Source organism: Puma concolor, chromosome E2 (genome assembly GCF_028749965.1).
Source record: "Puma concolor isolate L17-30 chromosome E2, mPumCon1.1.hap2, whole genome shotgun sequence".
NCBI classification, from domain to species: domain Eukaryota; kingdom Metazoa; phylum Chordata; class Mammalia; order Carnivora; family Felidae; genus Puma; species Puma concolor.
The window spans coordinates 15,212,582-15,228,878 of NC_141681.1; the positions used below are offsets into that span (position 1 = coordinate 15,212,582).

The 16,297-nt window shown below is 42.2% G+C and overlaps 1 protein-coding gene across 1 annotated transcript in view; it reads right to left on the reverse strand.

Moving 5' to 3' along the window:
- PKD1L3 (polycystin 1 like 3, transient receptor potential channel interacting) overlaps window positions 1–16,297 on the reverse strand; it is a 93,713-nt gene that overhangs the window by 27,714 nt on the left and 49,702 nt on the right. The window contains 10 exon segments of the mRNA XM_086690887.1: window positions 1,207–1,230; window positions 1,233–1,388; window positions 2,344–2,481; window positions 4,730–4,829; window positions 11,187–11,421; window positions 11,524–11,716; window positions 12,355–12,552; window positions 13,992–14,173; window positions 14,495–14,632; window positions 14,634–14,690. Coding sequence (XP_086547013.1) covers window positions 1,207–1,230; window positions 1,233–1,388; window positions 2,344–2,481; window positions 4,730–4,829; window positions 11,187–11,421; window positions 11,524–11,716; window positions 12,355–12,552; window positions 13,992–14,173; window positions 14,495–14,632; window positions 14,634–14,690 — 1,421 coding nt within the window.

Here is a 16,297-nt window from a genome sequence, read left to right on the forward strand (position 1 = left end):
TAAATCCTACCAAAAAAAGAGATCCTTCCCTATATGTGATTCAACACTGCACCATGCTATTTAGGAAGATTAAGTATTTACAAGAAACAGATTATCTGCCATGAATAGCTTGGGCTTCAATATTCCTGAAAACAACTGGACTAGCAGGACTGGCCTACATCAATCCTGAAAGTAAAGATTTGTGGGGTGCCTGGTTGGCTCAGTTGGAGGACCATGCGACTTTTGATCTTGGGGTTGTGAGTTTAAGCCCCAAGCTGGGTATAGAGATTGCTAAAAAAATAAATAGATAAATAAAATTGAAAGTAAAGATTTGCTAGTAGTTGAAGAGATAAACCACGTTAGTGCCAAGTTTTAGTGTTTTTCACCTCAGGTCTACTTAATTCTATTTCTCTGTCTCCATCTACCAATTGCTGGGGCTTTTCCTTAGCATGTCTAGGTAACTCATGTACACTTTGTGGTTCCAGTAGATTAGCCAGAGCCCCAGCTGCCCCAGTTAATAATAATAGCTAACACCTATCCAGTAAATACTCTGGGTCAGACACTCTTCTAAGCATTTACATCTACTGAGTTTTTAATCTTCGCATCAATCTTACAGGGCAGGTCCTAAGAGTATCTCCATCATGTAGGTAAAAAACTGGGGCCCAAGAGATTGAGTAATTTACCCAAGAATACACTGCTAACAAGTGAACCTGGTCAGTCTTGCTTCTGAGTCTGTGCTTTTGGACCAAGACACTAGACTGCAGAGCCACGGAGTCCAGAAGGAGGACCACGCCTACCATGATGGCACTAGCCTCAGCCACCCAGGGTTCCATTCACTTTTAATTTGGTCAATACTTCATTCCGCACATAGTAACAGACTGCAAGCAAACATGCCCTGAACCAAGAAGTATCACCATCCAGAAGTGAACTAGAAAGGATCAACATGCAAGGCATAGGAGTTGCCATCTGTTAACACTTGCCTAAATGGCCCAAAAAAGCCTTTACTGAGATGAACGTGTCTTTTAGGGCTCTCCCTGCCGCCACCCCAGGAACCATGGCCGTGTTCCAAATGCCCAAAGGAAACTACCAATCCTGAGATAAATGAATGCAACAATTTCCAAAATACAGCTTACTTAGGACAGAAAGGTAGGACAAAGTGTTGGTCACTGGTAGAAAATTTTGAACAAGAAGCACCCCAGAAGTGGGGGCCCAGGACTGTGTCCATACCTCTGTAATCCCCATAAAGGTTAGAAAGGTGAGATTGGCCTGTGGGTAGAAATGCTTAAGAAGTCTGATCTCTGAGAAACGGTGGGAAAACCTCTTCCAAATAGCTTGATGGAGGTAAAACCTACTGGAGTTCTGTGCTGAGTAGACCGCAGTCATCAACAAGATGAGGAAGAGGATTTGTACTAGGAAAGAATAGGAAAAAAAAATTACAGTTGAGTGGTTAGCTTAGAAATTCTCTACACCTTCTCCTTCATGGTTCCCAAGCCTTGGCAATTTCATTCAACCCAACAACTGAAAACAGATGAGGCAACGTATTTGGCTCATGGTGGTGCCTATACATATCTACAAATATTTATATATTCCTTCCCAGAATTACTCTGCCACTCATCAGAAGTCTTCCTTTAAATAAGATACACAAAATCCTACACAAAAATTGCTGTATTTTAGTTCTTAAAACTAAATGCATCTCCGCCCCCAACCTTTCTCTCTCTAGCTATCTCTGGACTGTGTTCACAAGAAAGGGAAGGCAGATAAAAACAGAATTGGTCTTCTTTGGTCCAGGAAATGCGATAACCCAAACATGATATGTGCTGAACCAGTTCCCCTGTACTTAGAGGACAGCGACTTTTTTTTTTTTTCATTTTTTTTAAACAATTTATTTTTGAGAGACAGAGATCGAGCATGAGCAGGAGAGGGGCAGAGAGAGAGGGAGACACAGAATCCGAAGCAGACTCCAGGCTCTGAGCTGTCAGCACAGGGCCTGACATGGGGCTTGAACTCAAACTGTGAGATCATGACCTGAGCTGAAGTCCGATGCCCAACGGACTGAGCCACCCAGGCGCCCCGAGGACAACCACTTTTGAAAGCATATTCATTTTTCCTCCTGTGAAGTATACAGATCAAGTTGTTACTCTACTCTGTAGGCAGAGGAAGGTGCTTATTCAAGCACATAATGACTTCTCATGACTCCTAAGTTCAGGCGTCTGCCCATTTACCACACTCCCTGGAGTCCATATTTTTTTCAAGGGGAGTATTTTAAGACAGCTTCTCACTCCCCTGTATTTTCATTTACTTCTCACTCCCCCTTTGCTGGGAATTGTCCTACAGGATCAACACATTACTGTTTGCTTTCCATGCCCAAAATATCTCCCGTCAGCTTGAAATGTTTCTTCTCTTTCAAGGTCCTTTCTGGTCACTTACCCGGGCTGTGGAAAGCTGGAGCTGTATAGACGGGGTTATTCTTATCTCTCGAACCAGGTAATGGTGAACATTGTGCTGTCAAAAATTCAAATGTAGCCCAAAAAACAGTTATATTTCATTAAGCAGTTATTCGTCAACATTTGCTGAAACTCTACTATGAGTACCTCCTCTTAAATGCTGAAAACACAAAGAATAAAGCTACAGCAGTGGCACTTCTCAAACTATCATGAAGGACGTAAGAAAAATTCCAGTCCACTGGGGACAGATACTTTGATAAAATACAATAACAAGGAATTGCTAGAATAAAGAAGTAAAACAGGAGCATGTAAAATACAAGTCCCATTTTTTATAAGTTTATTTATTTTGAGAGATGAGGGGAACGGTAGAGAGAAGACAGAGAATGCAAGCAGGCTCCATGCTGACAGTGCAGAGCCCAACTTGGGGCTCGAACTCACGAACCTCGAGATCATGATCCAAGCCAAAATAAAGAGTCAGTCACTTGACTGACTGAGCCACCCAGGTGTCCCCAAGTCCTACTTTAAAAATTAGATTCAGGGGCGCCTGGGTGGCTCAGTCGGTTAAGCAGCCGACTTCGGCTCAGGTCATGATCTCGCGGTCCGTGAGTTCGAGCCCTGCATCGGGCTCTGTGCTGACAGCTCAGAGCCTGGAGCCTGTTTCAGATTTTGTGTCTCCCTCTCTCTGACCCTCCCCCATTCATGCTCTGTCTCTCTCTGTCTCAAAAATAAATAAACGTTAAAAAAAAATTAAAAAAAAAAATTAGATTCAATATGTCTAAAATTGGTCTGCCCGATTGCTATAAAACTTTCTAAATACTTCCTCTCACTTTCTGTTTTCATCTTGGACTAGAAACAAGCAGTGCTAGTCTGTGAACCGCACGTGGGGAGCACTGTTGGAGAGCAGGGTTCCTCACATTTCAATGTGCACAGGAACCGCCTGGGAATGTGGTTCAAATGCAGATCCTGGGGTGAGGCCTAAGATTATGCATTTTCTAAAATTCCAGGAGATGCCAAAGCTGCTGTCTGCGGACCACACCGTGAGAAGTATCTAGAGACATGTAAACCAAGATGGAGAGAGAAGGAGCCAGAATAGGACATAAAACTTGCTAGCACGTCTGTGCCAAATGCTTGGGAGTCACGGAAGAGAAAATAAATCTCCCTGAGGAAGTCAGAGAAGGTGTCATAGAGGTGAAACTTGACATTTGTTGTGAAGGATGAGTCAGATACAATTCTCCAAATGGACAAGGACAAGAAAAGAAAAAGTTCTTTTTAGGCAGAGGGAACAACAATTCCAGAGCATGGAGAAATGAAATGAGGCCTAGGAAGGCAGTATGAAACCAGATTAATTTCTACAAATCTCATAAGGAATGGGGTGCCTATCCCTTAGTAATGTATCTACCACTCAGCTTAAGAAATAAGTTACCACTACTTAATAAAGTTGGTTAGTGTTTGTCTGTGATAGTATTCCTTTCCTTCAGAGAGCTAATCCAATGCTGAATTTTAGAGTTTATCATTCCCATGCATTTCTTCACAGACACAAATACATACATACATACATATATATATATTATATATATGCACACATACATGTGTATGTATATGTGTATACAGAGATCTATATAGGTCTATATAGGTCTATATAGATCTCTGTATACACATATATAGACCTATATATGTATACAAATATATATAGATAGATAGATATGTCTATGTATACACACAAGTGTATATATGTGCTGTTTTCCATGATTAAAGTACTATGTTAATTTTTTTGCTCACCATTGTGTTTGTGAGGTTCATTTGCATAACAGGAGCAGCTCCAATCAGGTTTTTAGAGGGTAGTTTCCCTCAGGCGTGGTGACTGAATGTGACGAGTAAGAATTGAGGATTATTTTGACATTTTTAGAGAGTGGGCATGTACTTAAATGAAAGGAGAAGAGTAAAGAAGTGGGTTTGCAGGCCAGGCAATCTGGATTGGGGTAGGTCTGATCAGAGGTGTCCAGATAAAGATGGTGAGCAGCTGGAAACAGCCTCTGGGGCTCAGGGGTGAGACAGACACTTGGAAGGAGATGCAGGACCCGGACAAGAGGCACAGCACTGAGAGAGCACGAGAGGGTCTCAGGAGGAGCACATGAGTGTGGTGACACAATGGTTTTCCATGGGCAGCAGAGAAGGAGCAGCCAGCTAAGGAGAGACAAGGTCCCTACATAGATGACTGACTCGGTGAGGTGGCTAGATGTCCAGTATTTCAATACAATTTGCTCTCTGCAAAATCAGATGTTGGTACTCAGAACTACTTAAATTACCCAAGAGTGCCAAGATCCTCCTTGTTTGTTGTTCCTTCTCTTTGGTAAGACACGGCATCCTGTTCCGCATCAGTGAGATGGACAATGTGAGGACGATCGCCTAGACAGAGAGATCACAGGGGAAACAGAGAAGATCACAGAAGGAGCAGACAGTACAGGATCCAAGGTGACTATGGTTAATGCATTTCAATTATTTGACCCTTTATTATCATGAAAAACCAAAAATTAGGTGGTTTCATAATTATTTTTGCATAATCACAGGGACCTGGTTAATACAATGTTAACATTTCTAATTTTGCTTGTAGTCCGTAAGCTGCTTGATAGGAAAGTTTAACTATCAGATGATTTGCGATGATCTGTGTAAGTTACTTAAGAACATCTTTCTTGGAGTGCCTGGGTGGCTCAGTTGGTTAAGTGTCTGACTCCTGATCTCAGCTCAGGTCTTGATCTCAGGGTCATGAGTTCAAGCCCCATGTTGGGCTCCAGGCTGGGCATGAAGCCTACTTAAATTAAACAAACAAACAAAACCCACCTGTCTTTGGAAGACCTCTAATGAGCTGGACTGGAGAAGCTACACTTCTTAAAAAACTTTTTTAAAGTTTATTTATTTGAGAGAAACAGAGACAGTATAAGTTGGGGAGGGGTAGAGAGAGAAGAGGACAGAGGATCCAAAACAGACTCTGCACTGACAGCAGAGAACCCAACCAGGCTCAAACTCACAAACTGTGAAATCATGTTCTGAGCTGAAGTTGGCTTCTAAATTGACTGAGCCACCCAGATGCCCCTGGGGATAAAAATCCCAACGATTAAGTCTCTCTTTTGCTAAAGTAAGCATGGACTCTTGTAACTAAGACTTTAAAAGTATCTGTTACATGTGTAATAAGTATACCCCCTCCACCTTGTCCTTTAATCTCCATGGAGGGGAAGAAAGCGCTTTAGTCCTCAGGAGAATAAAGACAAGGGTGCTATTTCCAGCCTGTTGCCACACACCCAACTTTAGACACTCCATTCTGGGTGTGTCTCCTCTGGAGACCTCAGGTGGCCCTCTAGTGGCTGGTCCCCGGACTAGATGGGAGAAAAAGTAGAAAGTTCACTTGGCCACAGGTCCAACCAAATTCAACACTGTAGCGATAGCAATAACTAATCTAATACACCTGCTTCCATTTCTTCCTTTTTATACTTTTCCACCAACACGCCCCTGCAACTTTAAAAAATTTTTTTATTTATTTTTGAGAAAGAGAAAGAGAGAGCGAGCTCGAGCACGGTAGAGGGGCAGAGAGACAGGAAAACAAGATTCAAAACAGGCCCTGTGCTGTCAGCCCAGAGCCCGATGTGGGGCTAGATCTCATGAATCATGAGACAATGACCTGAGCTGAAGTTGGAGGCTTAACTGACTGAGCCACCTGGGCATACCCCTTCAGCTTTTTCAACTGAAGTGATAAACGTTTTTTATAAAAATTTGGGAAAAAGGAAGAATTAGAGATTTTAAGAAAAACTTAAATTTGGAATAGATCCCTTAATCACTTGTGTCTTAATATATCTGGACTGGCTTTCCATGTCACTACATTTTCTTTAACATTTTTAATGGTTGTTTGGCATTCCACTATATGGATATGGCTACCTCATATTAAGACATTCATTAAGCAGTGCCCTATTTTGGGGCATTTAATTTGTTGCCAATTTTTAAAAGTAAACTACTTTGAATTTTCTCAGGATAGGTCCTTAGAAATGAAACTTATTTAGCAAAGGGATGCAGAATTTGAAGGTTTTACCCTGTGTTGCCTTATTTTCCTCCGCTAGCAGTGAAGGGTTGAGGCATCGCCATGTATTATCAGGTTTTTGCCATTTTTAAAAACCAATTGGAATATTATTGTTCTAATATATTTGACTCCAGGGAAGATAAACTTCTTACAAATTTTTTGGCCATTGTGATCATAAAATTTCTTTTGCTTTTAAAAATATTTACTTTGTATAGAGAAAAATCACTTTTTGGTGAAAAAAAATTTTAATGTTTATTTTTGAAAGAGAGCACAAGCTGGGGAGGGGCAGAGAGAGGGGGACATAGGATCCAAAGTAGGCTCTGGCTCTGTGCTGACAAAAGCAATCCCAAAGCAGGGTTTGAACCCACAAGTTGCAAGATCATGACCTGAGCCAAAGTCAGAAGCTCAACTGACTGAGCCACCAAGGTGCCCCTGCTTTGTTGTTGTTGTTTTTTGTTTGTTTGCTTTTTTGTTTTTGTTTTTTGAGAGAGAGTGTGTGTACAAGAGCTAAGAGCTGGGGAGGGAGAGAGAGGGGGAGAGAGAGGGAGAGAAAGAAAGAGGGAGAGAGAGAGAGAGGAGGAGTGGGAGGGAGAGAATCCTAAACAGCCTCCGTGCTCAGCGAGGAGCTGGACACAGAGCTCAGTCCCTCAAACTGTGAGATCATGACCTAAGTCAAATTCTAGAGTCAGATGCTTAACCGATTGAACCACCCAGGCACCCCTGTCAATTACACCTATTTAAATGCCACTTCCAGCATTTCCACTTTTCTTTGTTACTTATATCTTTGTGGGTCAATTGCCTCTTCCGATTATCTTTTTTTTTTGTAAAATGTCACAGGGGTTTGTGATTGGAAGACAAGGAGATAACACAACTACACACTTTGCTGTCTGTACCTAAGCCAGATAATAGGTGGCCAATCATCCACACACTTTAAAAGTGACACAGTCACTGATCATGATGTACAGCTGTTATTTAGGTGGTGATTTGTGGACTGAAGAGCTAACAGCAAGCAGTTAGTACTTTATGCAATCACTCACAGTTCAAGGACCATGGTAAATGATATTTGAACTGTGTTGCTGGGACACTGGTGTTATTTAACTAAACCATGTAACTAAAATTCACAGACTATGAAACAGCACAAAGCAAGGACTACCTGTATGCAAGTATGTATCACCTAAAAACCAGGGCATTCTATCATTATTACACTTAAGGAAATTATCAATAATTTCCTCGAATAATATCCTATCCATGTTAAAAATGTCTTATTTAGTCAAAGGATCTAGAATACTCCCCCATCATTAATTTTTTCATGATATTGACTTTTCACAGAAACTGTTACACAGAATGATACTACTCCAAGTGTGATCAATGAACCAGCAGCACCAGCAGCACCTGGGAAATTGTCAGGAATGCAGAATTCCGGGCTCCGTTCCAGAGCTATTCTCCATTTCAGTGCATCTTTTAAAATTGATTGTGCCTGGAACTAGTTGAGGCCTTTTAATATAAATTAAATATTTCTTTGCAAGAGTGGATTGTTTACTTATTATCATTCCTATCACCTGCATGTTAAGTATCCTGGATCTACAGTCTAAGTCTCTTCTCCCTTCAACACCCTCCAAAAAAACCCAAATAACACAGTTGACAAATGGGCAGAAAACATGAACAGACACTTCTCCAAAGATACCAGATAGCTGACAGACACATGAAAAGATGCTCAACATCACTTATCATCAGGGAAATACAAATCAAAGCCACAATGAGATACCACCTCATACCTGTCAGAATGGCTAACATTAACAATGCAAGAAACAACAGGTATTGGCAAGGATGAGGAAAAAGGGGAACCCTCTTGCACTGTTGGTGGGAACGCAAACTGGTGCAGCCACTCTGGAGAAGAGTATGTTCCTCAAGAAACTAAAAATAGAACTACCTTACGTTCTAGCAATTGCACTATTATGTATTTATCCAAAGGATACAAAAATACAGATTCAAAGGGGTACATGCACCCCAATGTTTATAGCAGCATTAGCAACAATAGCCAAACTATGGAGAGAGTCCAAATATCCATTGACTGATGAGTGGATAAGGTATGTGTATGTGTGTGTGTATACATATACATATACACACACATATACATACCACGGAATATTACTTGGCAATCAAAAAGAATGAGATCTTTCCATTTGCAATGATGTGGATGGAGCTAGAATGAACTATACTAAGTGAAATTTAAGTCAGAGAAAGACAAATACCACATGATTTCACTTATATTTAGAATTAAGAAAAACAGGTAAACATATGGGAAGTAGGGGTAAGAAAAAAAGAGGGAAATAAAGCACAAGAGACTCAACAATAGAGAACAAACGACGTGTTGACAGAGGGAGGGAGGTGGGTGGGCGATGGGCTAGATGGGTGATGGGTACTAAAGAGGGCACTTGTGATGAGCACTGGGTGTTGTATATAAGTGATGAATCATTGAATTCTATTCCTGAAACCAATATTGCACTGCATGTTAACTAATTAGAATTTAATTTTAAAAAAGAAAAAAAATAAGTCTGTTCACCCTTATTCAGTATTTTTATATATGTATTTCATGTTTTGCATTATTTTGGTTTACTTAAACTTCCTGGTGATTAGTGACATCTCCTTCAATTCAACTTGTGAATTTTAAAAATTTGTAAATCACATTTTTCATTTCCTGAAAGCCTTTGTCTGTGTGTTTGATACAAAGGAGTCTCCTAAAGAGGTCTTGTTATATTTTTGGTCTCCTCCAGCAGTTTTTAATTAAGATCTACCTACTCCTTGTTCACCCTGGGATCCGTGCGTCTCAAATGGGGCTATACACTGGAACCACCTGGGAAGTTTAAGCGTGCTGGGCATTGGAAACCATCTCTAGGCATTACTTGGTCTGGTTTTTTGACCAATATTTAATTGGTCTAGGGTGCATGGGTGGCTCAGTTGGTTGAATGTCTGAATTCGGCTCAGGTCATGATCTCACGGTTTGTGGGTTTGAGCCCTGCATTGGGCTGTGTGCTGACAGCTTAGAGCCTGGTGCCTGCTTCAGAATCTGTGTCTCCCTCTCTCTCTGCCCCTCCCCTGCTTGCACTCTGTCTCTCTCAAAAATAAATTTTAAAAAATTAAAAAAATTTTTAATTGGTCTGAAGTGAGGCTTGAATGTCAAGAGTTTTAAGAGTTCTCCAGGTTTGGTTGTGGGAGCTCAGGCCCATCCTCTATGGTTCTTAAAGCAGAAACAATCCTGTAACCAAAATCCAGAATGTTAGAACTCTACTGGACAACATACAGTTTTTTCAACAAATACACTGTGATAAAAATAGCAAGAATGGAGGCAATGGGAAGAGAAAGGGAAGAGCTCCTGTAGACTAAGCATAAAGAGTACTTAAAAGATGTATCAGCTGATTGCAACACATGGATTTTATTTGAATCTTGATTTGAACAAAATAACTATAAAATAAACATGTATGAGACAATTAGGAAAATCTGAACCCTGGCTTTTTTTTAAAAAGCGTTAAAATACACAACATAAAAACCATCTTAATCTTTTTATAGTGTAAATTACATTTGTATTGTATAAATATTAACACATTAGTGTGATAATTGTTTTTATATTTGTTTTTTTACTCTTTTTAAATGTTTATTTTTGAGAGAGAGAGAGAGAGAGAGAGAGAGAGAGGGAGAGACACAGAGAGCAAGTTGGGGAGGGGCAGAGAGAGAGGGAGACACAGAATCCAAAGCAGGTTCCAGGCTATGAGCTGTCAGCTGTTAGTGCAGAGCCCGACTCAGGGCTCAAATTCACAAACCGTGAGATCATGACCTGAGCTAAAGTCGGATGCCTAACTGACTGAGCCACCCAGGCGCCCCTATATTTATGTTTTTAAAAGAAGAGGTCTAAAGGCCGCCTGGGTGGCTCAGTTGCTTGAGCATCTGACTTCCGCTCAGGTCATGATGTCACGGTTTATGGGTTTGAGTCCCATGTTGGGTTCTGTGCTGACAGCTCAGAACCTGGAGCCTGCTTTGGATTCTGTGTCTCTCTCTATGCCCCTCCCTCGCTCATGCTCTGTCTCTCTCTCAAAAAACAAAAAACAAAAACCTTAAAAACAAAACAAAAAAATAGTCTTTTTTTTTTTAGAAATATACACACTAAAATGTTTATGGATAAGATGATATGAAGTGAGGCATTTTTCTTTTCAAAATAGATGATTGACTTGTTCTGGTAATGAAGTAATTGTTGAAGCTGGCTAACAGAACGGCAGAATTCGTTATACTATTCTCTACACATTTCTGTGGGGCTTGACAATTTCCTTAATCCAAAGTTGTTAAAAATTAAGTTTTCTGTTGCTTTTTTAAAAAGTAGTTTGATGCCGATTGATTTTTTTACTTGTCCTTTTTAACTTGGCAATGCTTTTCTGCTCTGTTTCTACTGGTCTCTCAGTTCTGGTTAGTTTTTTCTGTGACTACCTCACTCATATCTCAAATCCCATTCTGCCTATTTCTGTGTGTGTGTGTGTGTGTGTGTGTGTGTGTGTGTGTGTGTGTGTGTGTGGTCAAATTGGCAGAAACATTAGGCACTCTGAATTAACACCCAAGGGTCTCACTGTTCCAAACTACCTGCAACTAGAGTGGGTACCTCCCCTTCACCCCCCCGCCTACCATGCCAGTATGACCCATTTTTCCCATACCTTTACTAGCTGGCTGATGAAGATGTTCTGAAGCACTGATAATATCACTGAAATAACCCAGTTGGTGGCCTGGTCTTTGTTCAGTTCCAGACTATAAAATGCAGTAAAAAAGGCTGCAGCTGGGCTAGTGACACCCAGAGGGAGCCAGGAGATGCAAGTCAACCATCAGGGCAGGCCATTAACGATGGGCTTCTTCCCTTCTTCCGGGCTCAGGAGGGGGGAACTGGTTGCCTCTCTTAAGAACAGAAGTTGAAAGAATAACCTGCTAGCCCACAGCTCAGAGAGAAGCACAGGAAGACTATAAGTGATAAAAGAAGCCGGGGTGGTGCATTATTACCTGAATGGCCCCTGTTCTGTTGGAAGAATATGTATGTCCAAGAGCTCCTGGAGTTCTTGCAGTTGACTGGTGGCATCTAGGATGTCACAAGGCCGGTCAGCCTGACTGGGACCCAGTGCGCTTAAGTGAGATTGAAGCCTCTGCAGAACTCTGAGCAGGTAATGACAGAAATGATGCTGGCCTTCAGGAACCATTGAAAATACAGGCCGAGGTTCACACTTCAGCAAGTGGGAGACGTCGGCGGATAGTAATTAACTGGCAGAGATTAGCATCTTACTCGTTGATGATGAGGTTAAATTGCCCAGTCACTGGAGATTAGACCACAATCAGTATTGTCTTCTCTGATCATCCTGGCCAGCTGGTAACAATTTCTAAAATTCTACACTGCGATCCAGAATAAAAACAACTTTTGCTCTAGAAGTAAATAAAAATTTAAACCTAACTGGGCTTTTTCACCAGAACCACAGTACATGTACAACTATATTAGATAAGTGCCCAGGAGGCCCCAATTATATTCAAGAATCCATAGATCACATAATGTCACCATTCCAACAGAAGAAAAAGAATGACATGTTTCAAGAGCCCCCAACAAAGCAGATGGAATATGGGGGGGGCGGTCTGAGGGCATTTTTGTGGGCTCTTCCTTAATCCTTTACTTTGTTTCACCAGATCTATTTTCTTAAAAGCTCTACTGGAAGCCTAAGGAAGCTGGGTCAAGCAGAAGGCTGTACCGTGCCTGTTGGTCATGCTGAGAGGTAGGAAGGATAAGCAAGAGGCAAGAAAGGGAGGAGGTAGATAACAGATCAGTTACTAAAACCTGCAGAAGTTTACCGTTTACCCAGTGGGGTCCTGCCCACTGATGAGAGCCGTGACCTGCTACGTGAGAACAGAGGAGGCTGGGTAAAAGCTCCACCTGCTTGTTAATGTTGGAAGGACTCCATAAAGGTTGTTCCAACTCTGAGAGTAGGTACATATTTCTCCAGAGTAGGAATCCCACAGTCTCCTTTAATTCCTGAATATGGAACCAAAAGGAGAAAAGTCAGTTTTACATTCACCCAGGACTGGTCGCGGTTATAGATGGTGAGGTTGTCCCTTGACTAGGAGAGGCAAATACTTAGTGGGAAGAGCCTCCATTTTTCATTTTCTTTCTCCTTTTTCAGAAATACGTCACCTCACAGTAGCTTCAAAACTAATTTTAGGAGGACCACCTAGGTAGCTTAGTTGTTTAAGTGTCCGACTCTTGATTTCAGCTCAGGTCATGATCTCATGGTGGTGAGATCAAGTCCTAGGTCGGGGTCCATGCTGAGTGTGGAGCCTGCTTGAAAGTCAGTCTCTCTCTCTCTTTCTCGGTCTCTCTCTCTCTCTCTGTATCTCTCCCTCCCCCCCTCTGCCCCTCCCCCACTTACACTGTCTCAAAATAAATAAACATTTATTAATTTATTATTTAAAAACTTTTTTTAATGTTTATTTTTGAGAGAGAGACAAAGCATGGGGACACCCCAGGGGAGGGGCAGAGAGAGAGGGAAACACAGAATCCGAAGCAGGCTCCAGGCTCTGACCTGTCAGCACAGAGCCTGACATGGGGTTCAAACCCACGATTGGCAAGATCATGACCTGAGCTGAAGTCGGACACTTAACCGACTGAGTCACGCAGGCTCCCCTAAAATAGAAATTTAAAAAAAGAAAATAAAACTAGTTTTAGGAGAATACAGAATGAAAGATTGGACCATTTGCTCAAACATCAAAAATGAAAATTCCAGAATAGTACCTTCTACATTCACATCCTGTCCTCACAATACTTCACCATTAAGAGGAGAAACAAAAGGGTGCATGCGTGGCTCAGTCGGTTAAGTGTCCGACTTCAGCTCAGGTCATGATCTCGTGGTTTGTGAGTTCAAGTCCAGCATCGGGCTCTGTACTGACAGCCCAGAGCCTAGAACCTGCTTCAGATTCTGTGTCTCCCTCTCTCTATGCCCCAACTCCCGCTCACTCTCTCTCTCTTTCAAAAATAAATAAACATCGGGGCGCCTGGGTGGCGCAGTCGGTTAAGCGTCCGACTTCAGCCAGGTCACGATCTCGCGGTCCGTGAGTTCGAGCCCCGCGTCGGGCTCTGGGCTGATGGCTCAGAGCCTGGAGCCTGTTTCCGATTCTGTGTCTCCCTCTCTCTCTGCCCCTCCCCCGTTCATGCTCTGTCTCTCTCTGTCCCAAAAATAAATAAACGTTGAAAAAAAAATTAAAAATAAATAAATAAATAAACATTAAAAAAAAAAAAAAAAAAAAGAGGAGAAACAAGGGGCATGATGCATTGTGGCCCAGAGGACAGAAATTAGGGAAAAGCTATCAAGATTAATAGGACCCCATGAGCCTTCCAGGAGATCCCCTCTGCTGGCCTTTCCTGCTACATGGGGAAACAGGGCCCAGCATCTACCTATACAGTTAGATACCAAGCTTACTTCAGTCACCTCTGTGAGACAGAGGCTCACAAGGAGCATCTGAGAGGCAGGAAGCCTGGTCGGAAGGAAAAAGAGGCAGGGGTTCCTGAGGCTAGATCAGCAGGAAGAGCCTCCCGATTTCGAGACTGACAGGGAAGAGGAAGACAGCGGTTTGGATGGTGATGAACAGTTGGGACCAGGTCATAGCAATGGACCCACTGGAAGAAGAACATCACGTCAACCTGTATCCTCAAGAGCGGAAATCATCTCAGACTCCTTCCTCTCCTAGCTTTAGCCATCTGTTTGGCAATTTAACCATGACTATCTAAGGACAGGACATCTTCATGGCAGTAAAGATCCCGATATGTTCCTAAGGCTGCTTCATTCACTAACGAATGGGAGCCCTGAGGAAACCTGTTAAGAGTATTCAAGTGTTAGAGTAGCGAAGGAAAAAACAAAGGCACATCAGGATTGTGTTTCTGACCCTGCAAGGAAGAAGAGTGCAGCGCTTTAAGAGGACCACACACTACAAAGGCCACACGTCGGGCTCACCCATACCGTGCTCATCTCTCTGGGCAGTGGTGCCAGTTTTCCTCCAGAACGTGACGGTGACGACCATGTCGCACGGAAGCAAGGTCATGCAGCAAGAGAGCCTCTGGACTCTTGTAAACTGGTTCTCCGAGCCACAGATGATCCTGGGTGAGCTTTCCTACAATCATGGAGGAAAACAGGTGTCTAAGAAGAGAAATTAGAAAAGGACAGAAGTGAGACTTCATTCCGACAGCATCCTAGACTAAGGGGCGGTTTGCCCGGCAACACGCTTACACCAACAACTAGGCCAGTATCCAACACCTCTATGAAGACTTTCAAATTCATGGCAACATGATTCTTTTGTAGCTTTAGGACAAAAGGCTGTCAAGGATAAGGTTAATTTATATTGTATGAGAGTTTAAAATTAAAAACAGTTCTTTTAAACCTGAAACATATTGTCCCCTCGATCTCAGTAAAATTAATTTAACTTCTCCAAACCTCAGTTTCCTGATCCGTAAAAAAAGGGCTAATAATATTTTCCAGATCACAGGACTGTGGTGAGCATATAAAGAACTGAGCACAGTCCAACAAGAAGTGCTGAGCGGGGTGCCTGGGTGGCTCAGTGTGTTAAGTGTCTGACTTTGGCTCAGGTCATGATCTCATGGTTTATGGGTTCGAACCCTGCATTGGGCTCTGCACTGACAGTGAGGAGCCTGTTTGGGATTCTCTCTCTTGCCCTCTGTCTATGCCTCTCCCCAACTTGTGCTTTCTGTCTCTTTAAAATAAATAAACTTGTTTAAAAAAAAAAAAACAACGGTTCTTTTAGCTGTCTAAGAGTTTTGATAAATCTTTTACTCTTCACAAGTTTGCATTGGGCTTCCACTCAACATAGTTTGGTAAATTTATAATTTGAGCCCCTTCTCTTCTCCAAATGTGGACGAACTATAAATAAGGCATAAAAAGAAATAACCAGGGGCGCCTGGGTGGCTCAGTCGGTTGGGCGTCCAACTTTGGCTCAGGTCATGATCTCACGGTCTGTGAGTTCGAGCCCCGCATCGGGCTCTGGGCTGACAGCTCAGAGCCTGGAGCCTGTTTTGGATTCTGTGTCTCCCTCTCTCTCTGACCCTCCCCTGCTCATGCTCTGTCTCTATCTGTCTCAAAAATAAATAAATGTTAAAAAAAAAAACTAAAAAAAAAAAAAAAAAAAAGAAATAACCAAAGGCACGCCTGGTTAGCTCAGTTGGTTACGTGACTGACTCTTGATTTCAGCTCAGGTCATGATCCCACAGTGGTGGGATTCAGCCCCACATCAGGCTCTTCACTGACAGTGTGGAGCCTGCCTGAGATTCTCCCTTTCCCTCTCTCTGCATGCATGCACACACTCTCAACATAAATAAACAAACATTTAAAAGAAAAAAAGGAAGAGCCAAAAATATTGGCTGGGTTTCAAAACAAGATAAACATCTATGAGGAGGAGAAATGGAATGAAAAAAAACATGGAGATGAGCAGGGAAGATTTCTGGGCTCCAGAAGAAAGCAGTATGTAGGCAGGAGTTTGGTTCTTCCAAGGTAATTGGAAATGAAAGTATTTCATAGGGTGGGGTAGGGAGAGTAAAGCCAACTTCACTGCTTGGAGCCCAGGTTCAGGCTGGAGCTCATGAAGGGAGACTACAGAACAATAAACTGCCAATTTATGGGTAAGGAGGTGGGCGGAAAAAGGACAGCCCCATAACCAGGAATTGAGCCAAGAAATCCACTCGTTCCAGACAAAATCTGCAAGAGCCCTAGCTTTGTCAATTCTACTGAGGAAT